Genomic DNA, 15,042 nt, shown 5'->3' with positions numbered 1-15,042 from the left:
GAAAAACTCAAGTGGCAAGTCCATCTGGTAAGTTTTAATAGAAATTCAATTAATTTAATTATCCTTAAAAAGAGTTTTTGTTATTATAATGTATAGATTTGGAAAGTATTAATTTATTTCACTACATAGATTTTTAAGAATTTTAGTAATTAATTAAAAAAATGTGTTACTTCAAACATTGATCCAGACCTATCTAGTCTTATATAATCCGGTTTAATTTGGTTTAAACATAGTAGTGTAAGGACACGGGCTATGCACATGTTTGAGTAAAGGCAAAGATATAACTTAACATTATATAATATACATGTAGTCTACCGGTAAAGTTGAGATGAAGTTTATGTTTTTACTAAAATTGTCATATGTTCAAATTTCACATAAGTAAATTTGAATTCATTTGGTTCATGAAATATAATATCAAAATCATTTTATTAATATAATAGTTTATCATTTTTAGTGTACTTTATTCATTATCCAATTGCAATCCCAATTGATTTTAATATGATATAAATCTAATGGATAAAGTCCTATCTGAATTATAGTATAAACAAATCAAATTTGGATCTACCTATACCTAGGGGTGTCAATTGGACTGGATTTGGTCCAATCAGATCTAGTCCAATATGAGTCCATTACAAATGGACCAGGTCTAATCCAATCCAATGGATATTTTGGATCATTTTGCATTGGTCCAATTCAATGTTTAGACTGTTCAATTTGTTCAAATCTGTTTTGATTTAGATTAATTCTAACCCAAACCTGGTCTATTGACACTTATATTCTTATATTCTATTAATAGACCAGATTTTAGTTCAATCCAACCCAATCCAATATAAATTCATTACAGATGGACCAGATCCAATCCATTTCAATAAATACTTTGGACCATTAAGTCTGAACTGACCAAATTCACTATGTCTTGTTGGACCGTCTAAATTGATTTTGGTTTGGATGGGATTCAATCCAAAACCGGTCCATTGACACCCCTACCTATATCTGATTCGATCTAATCCATTTGCAACTCTGTTTATGTGGCCTAACCCTAAAATTTGAGGCTATTTGAATAAGGTAAAACTGTGAAAGAGGCCAAAAACATCACAAAAATGAGGGGCAGGCAGGGCAAAAAGATATCTAAACAGGCTAACCAATGGGCTATCCTCTACTCAAGCCATAAACAAGGCACAGAACAATCAGAGATTTTTGTGGTCCGTAGGTCCCCTACAGGCTGCAGCTTATCCAAATAGTTTTGGAGCACATATCTGCCTTTTTTTAGTATAACAAATTACAATTGATAGTAAAATTTCGGGATGGAGACAGAGTAGGGTGCATGTGAGGTTCATTAACCCTATCAGAAAGGAGACAGAGGAGGGTGCATGTGAGGTCCATTAACTATGCCACCAGACTGACCATGCCAACTATTGGGTCATCGCCCTGATCTTCATCTCCCCAAACTTTTGAGTCACTGGCCTGAATTTCAGTATCCCAAATTTTTGTAAAGTATGATCCTTCAGTCTCAGTTACATACTTACCACTGAAAATTTATAAAGGGCAGTTTTGGTAGTTGGATAAATGACTGAAAAAGTGCTGCCACTTCAAAAGGTACGACTCCCAGTTTCAGCCACACATTTTGTGTCATTTCCGTGATTTTATCATGAAGCTGGATTCCTTTCTGGTTTCTTAATTAATTTAATTTCAGGATGATATAACTCCACGTCAAAAGGGTTTCTGCGCTTTTGTTCATTTGGGCCAATTGGTTGTTGCCTCGTTGGAAGATATTCATCTCCACAAACTTTAGCCAATGCGTGTTGGGATGCTCTCTCAAATTTGGATTGAGAGGTAAAAGGGAATGGCGTTATTGGGTTCTAGGGCTGTTAATGGATCGAGTTTGGATTGAATCCGATCCGAATTATAACCAATTGGACCGGTTTGGATGGTCTGAATTGTTGCATCGGATTGGACTAATCCGATATTTGGTATCAATGCCATCTCTTTTGAAAATGGCCTCACGTTAATGCCATCCAGTTAGTCGCTTTTTTTTTTATTTTAAAAATTTCATACCACGTCTTAGAAATTGGAAAAGGTGTGGTATGAGAAAATGACATTTTTCTCTTTTTTTTTTCTCCTACTTTATGTGGAGCAATGGTACCAAATAGAAAACCTGAAAAACAATATGCTTATATTATACTACCATTTTTTGAGAAAACACATCTTAGAAAAGGACATTGATTCCAATTTCCAAACACCACCAAAATCAAATTGAACAGACCAATAAAACATTGAATTGGATCAGTCCAAATTTAATGGTTTAAAGTATTTATTTGATTGGATTGAAACTGATCCATTCATAGTGAATTTGGATCGGATCGGATCGGATTGAACCAATATCCAGTCCATCTATAAAAAATATGAACCAGATTTGGAGTGGAACCAATCTAAATAAATACCAGTTTGAACAGATTGGGCAGTCCATACATTGAATCGGACTAATACAAAATGGTTTAAATTATTCATCTTTGGATTTGACCTGATCCATTTGTAATGGAGTCGTATTGGATTGGACGGATCGGGTCAAATCCGGTCGACTTGACACCCCTACTTGGCTACTTCTGGTCTACACCAAGGGGCATGCATTTGCATGTTTTGGATGGTCCGGTCATGCCAAATTTTAGGTCCAATACTAATACTGAGCGTGCCCGTGGGACCCATCAAACTGTGGGCTAATGGTGCAGATTCATTTGTGTCATTTGATCATGGAGTAGTCTGAACTCTGAAGTCCCCATGATTAGAAATTAGACAGGGCAACCTTGTAGTTTCATATATATACACTTCAAATCTTACCCAAACTTGCCGTTACAGAGAGATGATGGAGTCATGGATAAAACTTGAGGCTGACATATGAAAGGATAGCATGGCAGTGGTTGCTCTTCCCGTGGTTTCTTCTCAAGAGGACCTACCACAAACTGCACAAGCATTTTCTTCTTCTACAACCCATTTACTCTCTCTCTCTCCCTCTCTCTCCCTCCACTCAAATCGTGCACACTGTTTTCAGTTGGAGAGGCGTACCAGAGACCCAACTTGGAACACAACCTTAATTGAAATCAAGTTCAAGATGATTCTCTTTGGAGGGTCACCCACCATTTCTTGATACAAGCCTGTTCTAATGAAGCGTCAAATCGGCAGGGAACCGAAATTGACGTTTGGGTTCGAAATTCTGAACCATCAAAGAGTAGATTCCTGAAGAACGATTTGATGGGAATGTTTTCTCAAAGTGTTGAAATCGATAGCTCGAGCCTCGAGAAGGCTAGTCAGTATTCAGTAATCTGTTCGAGACATACCCTGAGAATGGGATTTATCAGTTGGAACATGCCACGATATCTTTTCTTTATCGGTCATGGATTGCCAGAGGAAGTCTTGAAGCTATTTTGGCAAAATGCAGGATGACGGTGTTTGACCTGATGAGAGGAAGTAACCATGGTTAAGCTTGGTTTCAGTCTGTGCAGGATTGAACGTAGTCCCTTGATCATGGGAGATTGTTTAACTATCGGGTCGATTACTAACAAAGTTTGGGACTTTGGGTGGATGGAGAAAGCATTCAATCTCCCAGTCAACAGCAAATCAAAGATCAACGGTGGTCTCCTGAACCACTGTTCGGTTGGTTGGTATGTAAACCAGATATTCGAAACTCAAAACCAAATGGCGGATAACAACAGCTGGTTGCGACAGATGCAGACTGCAAATGAGGCTCATGTCATGTGAATGTTCAGAGCGTGGGATACCATTCGTGGAGATGTATGGCAAATGCAGAAGCAATTTACAGAGCTCTCTCAGTCTCAGGTATTCAAGTGTTTTCCAGTATCCTTGAGAATAACGTGATTTTTGTGGAAGGCCATGACAGCTCCTGGGTATAACTTTCAGATCTCTGTTAAGATTGTGAATAGTCATGTCTGATAATTCTAACAAGTCATATGAGAAACTTGACTGAAGATTAGGATGATTAGGATCAACCTTTGCTTTATTTAAGAGGAGTCCAAACTTCATGTGGAGAATACACTACATGAGTTACAGAATGTAATTGAAACAAGTTGCGAATCATTTTCATGTAAAAGTAACTTATATTCAATATCCAGTTAAGAAGCTTATCGATAAACAGTTGCCAAAAGAGAGCAGGAACAATGAAAAAGCGGGGAGCCAGTACATCAGCTTCTACCCTTTCTAATCAAAATTATGAGACATCAGAAGTCTAAGCTTGCAACAATGTCCCAATTTTGGAGGAAAAAAGAAAAGAAACAAACAAAAAATAAGCTAGCAGTCTGCCGCCCATGACCAACCCAATACCATGAAAGCTGAAACTCAATCAGCAAACAGAGAATGTACATAACGACCATCCATGGCTGATAACAGATTCACATAGACAGCTCTTTTAAACAGATGATCTGGGGTGTTTACCTCTGTGACAATTTCATCAATCATGGAATGGTGGCTTTATAGTGCTTTATTATGTAGCTACAACCATGCCGGCTAGGAAAATTTCCTCAGGGCAGGTGGACTCGGGAGAGTTTTCAGAGGAATTATTGCTACTTTTCTCCATTTCCTCTTCAACCAAAATCTCCTGGGAACGGCAACTGCTACTGCAAAATGCTTTCTCACCTCTGCAACAGTCGAAAGACAGCAGAGTCTCAATAACAAATGCAGTACGTTTTACTTTTACTCATGAAATATTTTCAGATAGTGAATCTCATGGTATGCAACAGGCGAACAGAAGATTTTGGGCTAACCTGTACATGAAGATGTCCTTCCCTTCATCCAATTTCTTCTTGCAAGAGTAGCAGAAACTCAAAAAATCATTCGAAGGGTACGGAACAGAACCATCCGAGCGCTTCTCCACCCGGGGCGATCCAATCCCTTGTTCTTTCTTACTACAATTGATTAAATCATTAATGTGACATTCTAAAATGCAGTCACCAAAAATGTGAGTTGTTCTAGGATTTGGGCCATGAGAAATTACACAGGTATAGTCCTCAGAAAGCTCTATGTCACTTGCAGACAGAGACCCCATAAACCCATGGCCAGAACCAATGGATATCGGAAGTGAACTTGGTTTCATACCCAAAGAATTGTCTAAATTTGGAACTCCGCTAATTATGGGAGGTGAACCAGATTGAATGGTTTTCTGTTCTGCCCAAATATCTTTGACATTTGAATTGATGTTACCGTTTGCTAAGTTGGTTAAGGGTGATGGGGACCTGCTGAAATCCCAAGGTGGTGATGATCTGCCGGAATCTGACAGACAAGATCGGACTTTTCCAATCTGCATGGGTTCTAATTGGATTTCAATAAGGGGTATTTTAATCAGGGTATGCGGCAATGGCACGAAGCTTTTGGGCAGAGACCTGGGTGCCACAATAGAATCAACCGAACCCTCCAAATGCCTACGGGGAGAAGGGATGTTCATCTTCATCTGCGATCCAAACAGAATACTCTTACTCTCTGATGATCGGAGAACTTTCCCAGATGGCTTGGATTCATCATTGAGTGAATCCACAATGCTGAGACCCACTTTGCTGCAATCCCAGCTCTTTTGAGGGCCATCAGAGCATGATCTTGGAGACCTAAAGGGGTTGCCTAGACCTGAGAAAATCCTATAGTCCAGGGGAGATGTAGGGCTCCTAGCTGACTCAGAGTCTGATAAACCCTTGGACCCAAACCCTACAAACAAACCGGGAACACTGAAAAAAGAGCTGCCTTTATGCTTCTGCCCCGAGACATCAGATTGAAAACCTGACTCCGAAGCACAATCAGGCATTATATGGCTCTTGGATTGATCTTTCTGAAGTGATCTGCTCCTCTTCCTCAGCATTATCTCAAGACCTCAGCCCCCCTTGAAGAAAGTAGAAACTCTTTCTCAGCATTTAGGTAAGCTAACGGAAAAAGTACATTAACACGATTTATTAGATATCAATTAAAATCAATATATGGATCATAAGCAAAGATTATGACATCCATGAGCTACAGAAGGTGCAGAAATGAGAAACATTGCAACAGATTTATAGACCAAGATGAGAACCAACCCACTCATGCATTCAAAAAGTAAAAATCACAGAGAGGGGGGAGGGGGATGATGATATTGATATGGAGTTTGAATGGGTTGTTATGGGTATCAAAAAGAATTATGAGCAGTGATCATAAATTGAAAATTCCAAAAGACCCAAATGGAAAGCATTAACAGATGCATCACAATGCCTCCGGAATCACATCGGAAAGTAATGAATCAAAAATAGAATTAGGAACAGAAAAGGTACTTCCTCAATACAGAGGGGAACTCAAGATCATCAAAGCCAATGCATTAGAGGCACATGTCCACATCTCTATCTAATTTCCATACAGAAGTTCAAAAAACCAGAAGGAATCACTCCATCAATACAGCAGAAAAGCTCAAAGAACCACATGTTCTATGCATGCAGATGACAATAACAAAAACAAAATCTTATAATCCCGCTTCCGACTCCGAAAACCCATGTAAGAAAAAAAAAAAAAAAACTCCAAAAAAAATGCATCACTAAGCCCCCATCAAAGCATCAAATGGAAGATACCCAGATAAGGCAACTCCATGAATGCATCGAACAATCTTACAGACCATGCACGACGAGATGGACCCAATAAAAAAACAAAAGAAAAGCCAAAGCTTAACCATATCTTTCATTCCCCCAACCTCCAATAATCCATAAAATGGGCCTCAACAATCGCCGGAACAAGGAATGCAACAGAGGATCATGAAAGAATATGGAAAACCCACCTGGTTCTTTCCCCTGAGAACTTCACAGATGAGTTTGAGGAGTCCCCAGAAGCAGTAAAATATATGTTTGACAAAGGTATGAAACTTGTGCAGTACTCCTCTTTCCCTTCTCTCTCTCTCTCTCTCTGCTCTTTTCTCTCTTTTTTTTTTCTCGCTCTTCAGTTGTATCTTCCCTTCCATGCATCAAAATCAGCGAAGCAGTGAGGCTTCTGATATAATCTCTCTCACACACAGCCCATGATTGACAAGAAATACGTATACTTTACGAGTATCTGCCACCAAATACGTATTATTCTTCATTTTTTTTTGGTAGGTGTATTATTCTTCATTTGATTGCTTATAAGAAAATGTTTTCCTCTTTGGAAGAGTCAGCAGAAAAAGAGAAAGCTATTAACCCCGGTTCACCTGGTTGTGTTAATGAGTTAACTCGCTGATGGATCGGGCCCACTCACTCAAACCACTCGCGAATTTGAAAAGCATTGACGTAGAAGCATAGGATGTATAATGACCGAATTGCCCTCATCTCTTGTGACAATATGTTCTATCGTTGAAGGCTTTTCTTGTCATTTCATCGTAGACAATGACTTAATACTTAATAGGTTCCTGAATCCTGATTGAGGATTGCAGTGTTTTCTACGATCGCCGAGTTAATTCATCGACTGTCAGAAGTTACGAACCACCAACCGACGGACTTAACAGTATATAAACGGTCAAACGCCTCTCCGTTCTTCGGTCTCGCTGCGCGCCACGAAACGTCAGTTAACCGTTAATTGTATGATTTGTTGTGTCCTTTTCTCGTGCCACGTTGCCAACCCGAGTTAAATTAACTCGGGTGAAAGCTGACTCGGGTTATCATTCCCCCTCTTTCTTTCTCTTTATTTTTTTTCTTTCAAGTACAGTCTTTTTTTGTCGTTTTCAGTGACTCAGCTTTTCATGATATCGCCCTGCACACACAGAGTGACACGTGTTGGTTTCCGACCCGCATCTCCGCGTAATCCGACGATCCGAGGCCGAGATTCCCTTAACGATGGTCGGGCAAACGAACGGTAGATCTACTTTCTCGTATCACCCGCAGGTGGCGTCCATTGTGGGACCACCCACACGTGTAGAATCCACGTGTCGACCATCGGAGACAGTCCTTAAAAGGAATGAAATGGGATTATTATTATTAAAATGTAATTTTTAAAAATAGCTTATAATAGGAAACATTTTTTTTGTTTTTAATTAATTAATAAGTGTTCGGACGGGCCGAGCTGCTACACATCTCTGTGACAAAAGAGTAAAATGACATATTTTAATGGTTTAATAAATAGTTTAAATAATTTCTTTTTCTGAAAAAGCTCTTTATTTTTCAGCTGCAATAATTGAGAAGGCTTGCCACCTCACAAATAACGAAAAATTCCAAAAGAAAAGGAATAAAGAATTGGATTTTTATATTAAAAAAATTTAAAATTTTGCTTTTAGGGTTCTCTTCTTTAGTAATTTATTTTATTTATTAATGTTCCTGCAATTTCAATGAAGTGGGTGGGGGAGTCTTAATTAAACATAATTAAATATGAGCTTAGGCTTATGGGTAATTCTTTTACCAAAATGACATTCTGGTCCCTGTTATGTTGTGATACCTGGTGGTTTGATCTTATCGCTAGATGGGTCCCATTGGTTTTTCTCTTACCATTGGATCAAGTGCATTATTTGGTGATGAGATCAAAAGGAGAAGGTGAAGAAAATAATTTATTATTTTATTTATTTATTTAAGTAGAAGCAGACCAAGGCAACTACAAAGGAGCCATTTATTTTTAATGTCAAGTAATATTTTACCAACTAACATTATTAATTATTTAATTTTAAAGGTAAAATATTTTATAAATAATATTAGTGAAATATATTTTTGTCCGTACCATTATTAAAAGAATCAAACAAACGACTCTGGGAAGAGTTTGGTTATTGTTGAAGCCGGACACTGTTTCGGCAGAAATATCTTAACCACTAAGACAAAAAAATCAATTAATTATATAAAGTTAAAAACTTAAAAAGCAGGTGGCACAGAAGCAATTTCAGAGACAAGTGAACAAGTGTAGAAAAATAGGTTGAAAAATGATTTCATTCGGGTAAAATAACCATGTGTCAGACATGCAATTTTCAAGCTACACATCACGTATTAAACAAACGTATGTATGTTGTATAGTTATGACTGTATTTGCTTTTCTATAATGAGTATATTGTTTTTACTTGTTTTATGTGAAAATTTTGGTTTAAATTTATTTTCATGCTTTCTAATTTGTTTCACTTTTGTTTTTTGAAAAGCAAAATCATACGTGTTGCCAAACACTCCCTAAAGTATTATGGTCTTTAAGAAGAGGTCTAAGTTGGCGATTTATTTTTTCATTAAATGGTTAATCGCCCAATAAAATAATATTTGAATAAATTAAACCCATTTCCCCTATTTAAAAGATAAAAGTGAGATAGGGTAACATTAGCATGCCTTTTGATGGGTTTCATATTTGTTGTTGAGATTTGAGAATTGAGATGTATGTGGCAATTGAGCAGGCCGGTTCAGCTTTTGATAAGGACAACCCACGAAAGCATCCCCACTCATCTGAAGGGTCAATCAGGTTCAACCGATCTAACCCTATTCCTTCTTTTAATGGTTATAGAGTTTTATGTAGGGCTGTCGATGATATTTGAAAATTCGACCTCAATTCGATATCTAATTTGATTATTTTGGATTTAGATCATGTATTTATGTAATTGGATTGGATTCGAATTTGATTCCATTCAATTTGATTAAAATCTGAATCTAATTATATTATAATATTTATATAATTATATTAAATATATATTTTATATATTATATTATATATGAATTTATATAGAATAAATTCAGTATGTTATATTTACATTAATTTATTATATGTAAAAGTTGAAAAGTAATTATTTTTTTTTTTGTATTTTAAAAGAATAAAGTGGAATCTGATTAAATCCAAATACGATTTGGGTCCTCTTGAATTCAATGTCTTCAATTCCAATCGAATTCGGATGTAAGTTGTCAATAATTGGATTATATTCGAATTTTGTTGAATCCAATCCGAAATCCTAATATCCACACCCATCCACACGATGTTATAGTTTTATAACAGGAACATCTCCACATGAATTGTAATGTCTAAATAGGGAGATGTTCTCGATATATGGCTGAAGTTATATATGAGTAGGTGTGAGTAGGAGATCTAAACACGTAGGCTCAGATCTGCTACCCACATCCCTGCCCACAGGACATAACAACTGCGTGTTGGGAATATCTCCCTTTTCATTCATAAAGAGATGTTTACACATGGTAGAGGTCCATGGTTATAAATGTGGGATCGTTTTATGGGTAAGAGATGTATAGTGATATTTCAAATGTGCAGCTGCAGTGACATGTTAGGACAGCGTTGGGAGCATTATGTTGGTAGCAGACCCCTACTTGCATAAAAATGTTTCTAATGGAATGATAACGAATTCATGGCAGCTGGTCAAATGTTTATTAGACTATTATTATTATTATTATTATTAAAATTAACAGTTGTTTTAAATTATTTTGATTTGGTATATTGATAACATGATAAAACATTGATATACAGCATACGATATGGTATGATATGTATTGATAGTTTGAACCTAGATTAAATCTCACTTCAGTAAAGTGGGGAGGTCTGGCCTTCAATGTAGGTCATTCTCCTGGTATGAACTATTAACTATGAATCAGCTAAGAAAAATTAGAGGTGTTTTTATACCCTATAGAATGAAGAGTGCTCCTATACTATTATATAATGCCTTGATGAGGTGTTTCTATACCCTATAGAATGGCCACCTCATTCTATGATATAATTCTAAGGTTCTGTTTGGCTTGTAGTTGGAATTGGGATTGTAATGCTCTATTTTTATAGTCTGTTTAATTCTGATAGGAATTAGAAGGGGGGAGGAAATGACCATTCCTCAAAAGGGAGAATGCCATTCCACCAAAAATAGAAATAGGATTCTAATTCCACCAACCAAATAATTCTGATTCCGATTTCAAACCCTTATTCTCACAAACCAAACAGACCCTAAATATTATCTAAGCATAAAATTAGTGAGAGGTGGCACAATCTAATTAGGCCTGCCAACCCCTTGAAAGTGGTCAAACCCCCAAAAGCCCCTTATATAGATAATTATGGCCCTATGATACCGAGTGTAACAAAATTTTGATCCTTGATAAGGGGTTTGAGGTTTTCTATGGGTTTAAATCATAAAAAGCTCCTAATAATTACTAACCTGAAATATTAGACCAAACTAAGTACATGTATCTAGATACTGCATTTGGCATTCCTTATTTTCAGGACTTATATCCTTTAATAGAAAAAAAAGAGGAGATATTTCCTTAAAATAAGAAATGTCAAATGCAGCCTAAAATACTCCAATTTTAAGGACAGAAATACCCCAAGTACATGTATCAGTATTTATATCTAGTGACTTTTGTTTGACTAAAGCATCATAATTTTTGAATTTGATTCATCTCTTATTGTAAGGACAGAAATGTAATTTCAACAATTACTTTTTATCCTCAATAAAATTTCATTCATTAAGTCTTATATTTAAGTTATTCATTCCACTAACATTCATTGAATCATATTGTTGATTAGAATATTCGATCTTTGAATTTGGTCACTTTAATTGTGAAAGCACAAACTACTACATTTTTACTCATTCAATTCTCTCTCATTAAATCTTATATTTAGGGTATTAATTCAGTTCTTTCATTGAATTGTACATTAATTAACAATATTAAATAAAAACAAGTATGACAAATAATAACTGTTTTCATGGATGACAAAAATAAAATACAATTTTAAAACCAACAAAAAAATGAAATTGTTTTCTTGTTTAATGGCAAGTCAACAATTCAACCTTTTGGATTAAATGTGTCGGCCTTTGGTATCATAATTAAATAATAATAAAAAAATAAAAAAGATGAAAACACACAAAAATATAAAAAATATAGAAAATATTTGGACAGCTCTAATATCGTACCTTAAACAAAAAGAAGTATGCCAAATAAAAATTATTTTTTATAAATATAAAAATATTAAAAATTTTTAAAAACATTATTTACCATCAACATCATCATCAAAAAAAATGTTACATACAAAGCATATGCACACCTACTAGTAATAATAAAAATATTATAGCTTTTACATGCTCAATTTTTCAATGTATATTGATACATTTAACCTCGCTCAACATGGCACCAAAAGCAATATTGCCATTTTCTCTAAAGCCACCATCAATATTTACTTCACAAAAATCCTTTTGTGGTGGCTTTTCAAATAAACCATTCCAAATTTCAAAGTCATGATGGATTTCTTTTCTTTCTAGAGACAACATGCAATTCTAGTATCAAAATCTTTTTCTTCTTTCAATAAAACCTATGAGCATAGAAGATGAGAGTTCCATATAATTAAGTCAGGCTTTATCTTTTCATTTCTAGCTTTCTAAATGCTATGAAAACTTTACAATATAATAAGAACAATCAATTAAAAATACAACTCTTTAATAAGAGCGAGGTGATCAATTCTTTCCTTTCTGATGCTGGAACAATCTTCCAACCACAATTCAATATTTGCATCAAAAGCTATGCCCGAATATCTCCCCATGAAAATATATATATATATATATATAAATATGGAGATATTCCCAATGTAAGACCGCAAAAGACTGTAAATGTGCAAACAGTACGAACACGGTCTTGTGAGGATTGAATCTAATCTCACTCATTTCTAGTTTTAAATTGAATGGTCTTCCAAATCAAAACTCCAAGTTTAAATGAAAAGACTTGATAAAAAAAAAATTCAGAAGTTAATAAAGTCCATAAGGACCATAACTAATCCATCCCTTAAGAGTAGAGTTGGGATCTTCTCCCAACAAAAACCGTTTGAATATTCTTTCAATATGATCTTGTCCATACATCTCATCATAAGATTACGACTCATCAGGTAGGAGGTGTGTGAAATTAAAACAAATCATGTTTTTTTTTTCATAGAAAACAAAAGTTCAAAAGAAAACAAAAGATCAAAAAAGAGCTACACACAACGGGGGGATAGCCCATCCTCAAATAAATGGAATTAACACAATAGGGGGCCACACAGAGAGAGAGAGACCTAGATGGCCTTGCGAGACATGTGGTCGCCCAACTATCACCCTGCCACCTCGTAACTTGGCTGGGTCGGCATAGCTCGGCCACGTCGGGCTAGCTCGACCAAGCTACGCTATTACTGTGAAATCCCATCTTATCCTTCCAACCACGTCAACTATATGTCATATGGATGAGCACAACTACGGGTAAAGAGGAGTAAGGAAGACAACTCCGATGGGGAATGAGACTCTATCCCCAATACCTTGGTGGCTAACTTCATCCCGACAACCCCAGAAGCCTAGTCCGACCAGGACACAGATCTTTGGCTATAAAAATGTACTCCATGCTCGAGGTAAGGGATCCAACTTCTGAGACCTACACCGCTACTTAGATCGGATCGGCATCCTTATAGCTCAACTCGATTATCCTATCACCACCTATTGACTTGAGCGTCAGAGTTCTTACCCGGGGATAACTCCTCGGGCCTCTGACTTCTGTTTCCTTCATCACAGGTCTTGAAGCGTGGCCTCGTCCTTGTAGCTCAGCCCCGCCCTACCAGCAAGGACTATCTGATTGGCCTCCTCAATTCGTGCATCACCTCAGATTGAGCAGCGTCAGAATCTAAATACTACTTTTTGTGCATGGGCTTTCATAAACAATCAATTCTTACCATGGGGTTAAGAAAAATGAAACAATCGCCACAATAACACCTTCCTTGTGTTCAGGAACTCGTAGTTCAAGAACAAAAAAAGCAAGTTTATAAAAACTCTTGTATGGGTTTGCGTTTCAAACGTATATATTTACCGTTCAAAATACTTTTTTTAAACCAAGCTATGTCAAAACACGCCTATGAGCCAAAGAAATTTCATAAAAAACTAGGATCCCAAAACCTCATTGAGTCACGAGTTCAAGTCTGACTAGGGCTGTCAACGGATTGGGTGTAAATTGGGTTTAGGTAGAGCTGAAACTGATTTGACAAGAATTATTAAGGAATCGGACTCAATAGAATCTGTAATCTATTGATGGGTTAATAGATTAAAATATATAATCTAACTATGATGGGTTAATGGATATTTGTGATATATTAAATTAAGATTTCTGTCAATCACATTAAAAATATTGCATGATTTACTTAATTTTCATTGGTTTACATTTTACAAGGTGTATTTATCTTCAAGACTTTGAGAAATAACTTCACAAAATTCATTAAGAACTTGTTTACCTCAATTATTCTATCAAATGAAACACAGCTACTTATTCTATCAAATTTGTTTAAAAGAACCAACCCACAACACTCAAACTTGATGTTTACCTAACTAGACTTGAGTCCTTTTTCTTTTTTTTTCCCACTTTCCACTTTTTCTTTTTTATAACAATGTCACAAAAAGTGAAATAGTCAGTCTTTTTTTTTTCCCTGTAGCCAATTTGTCACCTTTCCACTTGAATGCATCTCTATCCGGTGAATCAATTGTGGGACAACATCTCGTCATCATGTAAGGGGACCATAGAATTATACTATCTGTGATTTCCTTTTGTTCCTGAAGGTGCGGTTTGAAAATTTAAATACACAGCCAATGACTCTCACAAGAAACAAGCAAGAAGTCAAGGATAATGAAGAGACCAATTTAAAAATTTATTATTTGAAAACCCTAAATTCAGCAGTCTACAGTGCTCCTGTTAGTTTCAATAGTTTGACATGATATGTGCAGAAAACAAACAAAAAAAATGGTGAAAAGAAAATATATTCTATGATCTTGGAGACAAGAATAAACCTAAATAAGAACACATTATTCTCAATTTGTTTGGTTTTGATTTTTCTGTAAGGCTGTGGAAGAGGGTTATCTGGGCCTGTCCTGACCTATCATATAAACACCCTAGTAACCATAAATTGATAATCTTCTGTTCTAAAGTAAAAGCATATGTTGGGTTGCTCTCTCATACACAAACCATAAATATTCTTTTGCAACCCAGCATGATAAGCCGGGGTTGTCTTATCAGGTGCAGTTGGGACTGTATTCTGTCTGGACCTTATTCCTTGTTACACTAACCTAGACTGGGCTACTCCTAGGGGTGTCAATTTGACTGGATTTGGTCTAATCTG

The 15,042-nt window shown here is 36.2% G+C and overlaps 1 protein-coding gene across 2 annotated transcripts; it reads right to left on the bottom strand.

Annotated features, from left to right (window-relative positions):
- Positions 1-4,089: 4,089 nt before the first annotated feature.
- LOC104592250 (FCS-Like Zinc finger 10-like) lies at positions 4,090-7,100 on the bottom strand. 2 transcript variants are annotated; one of them, XM_010251504.3, is made up of 3 exons: positions 6,791-7,100; positions 4,773-5,875; positions 4,090-4,646 (listed from the first exon to the last, which is right to left on the bottom strand). In XM_010251504.3, the coding sequence occupies exons 2-3, from the start codon at positions 5,852-5,854 to the stop codon at positions 4,493-4,495; spliced, it is 1,236 nt and encodes a 411-aa protein (XP_010249806.1). In that variant the 5' UTR covers positions 5,855-5,875; positions 6,791-7,100; the 3' UTR covers positions 4,090-4,492. The 2 variants fall into 2 exon arrangements, with proteins under 2 accessions (XP_010249806.1, XP_010249805.1); XM_010251503.3 differs by having other exon boundaries at positions 4,773-5,915; positions 6,791-7,037.
- Positions 7,101-15,042: the final 7,942 nt, after the last annotated feature.

This window comes from Nelumbo nucifera, chromosome 8 (genome assembly GCF_055504915.1).
Source record: "Nelumbo nucifera cultivar China Antique chromosome 8, China Antique-T2T, whole genome shotgun sequence".
Taxonomy (NCBI): domain Eukaryota; kingdom Viridiplantae; phylum Streptophyta; class Magnoliopsida; order Proteales; family Nelumbonaceae; genus Nelumbo; species Nelumbo nucifera.
This window is presented reverse-complemented; position numbering and strand designations above follow the sequence as displayed.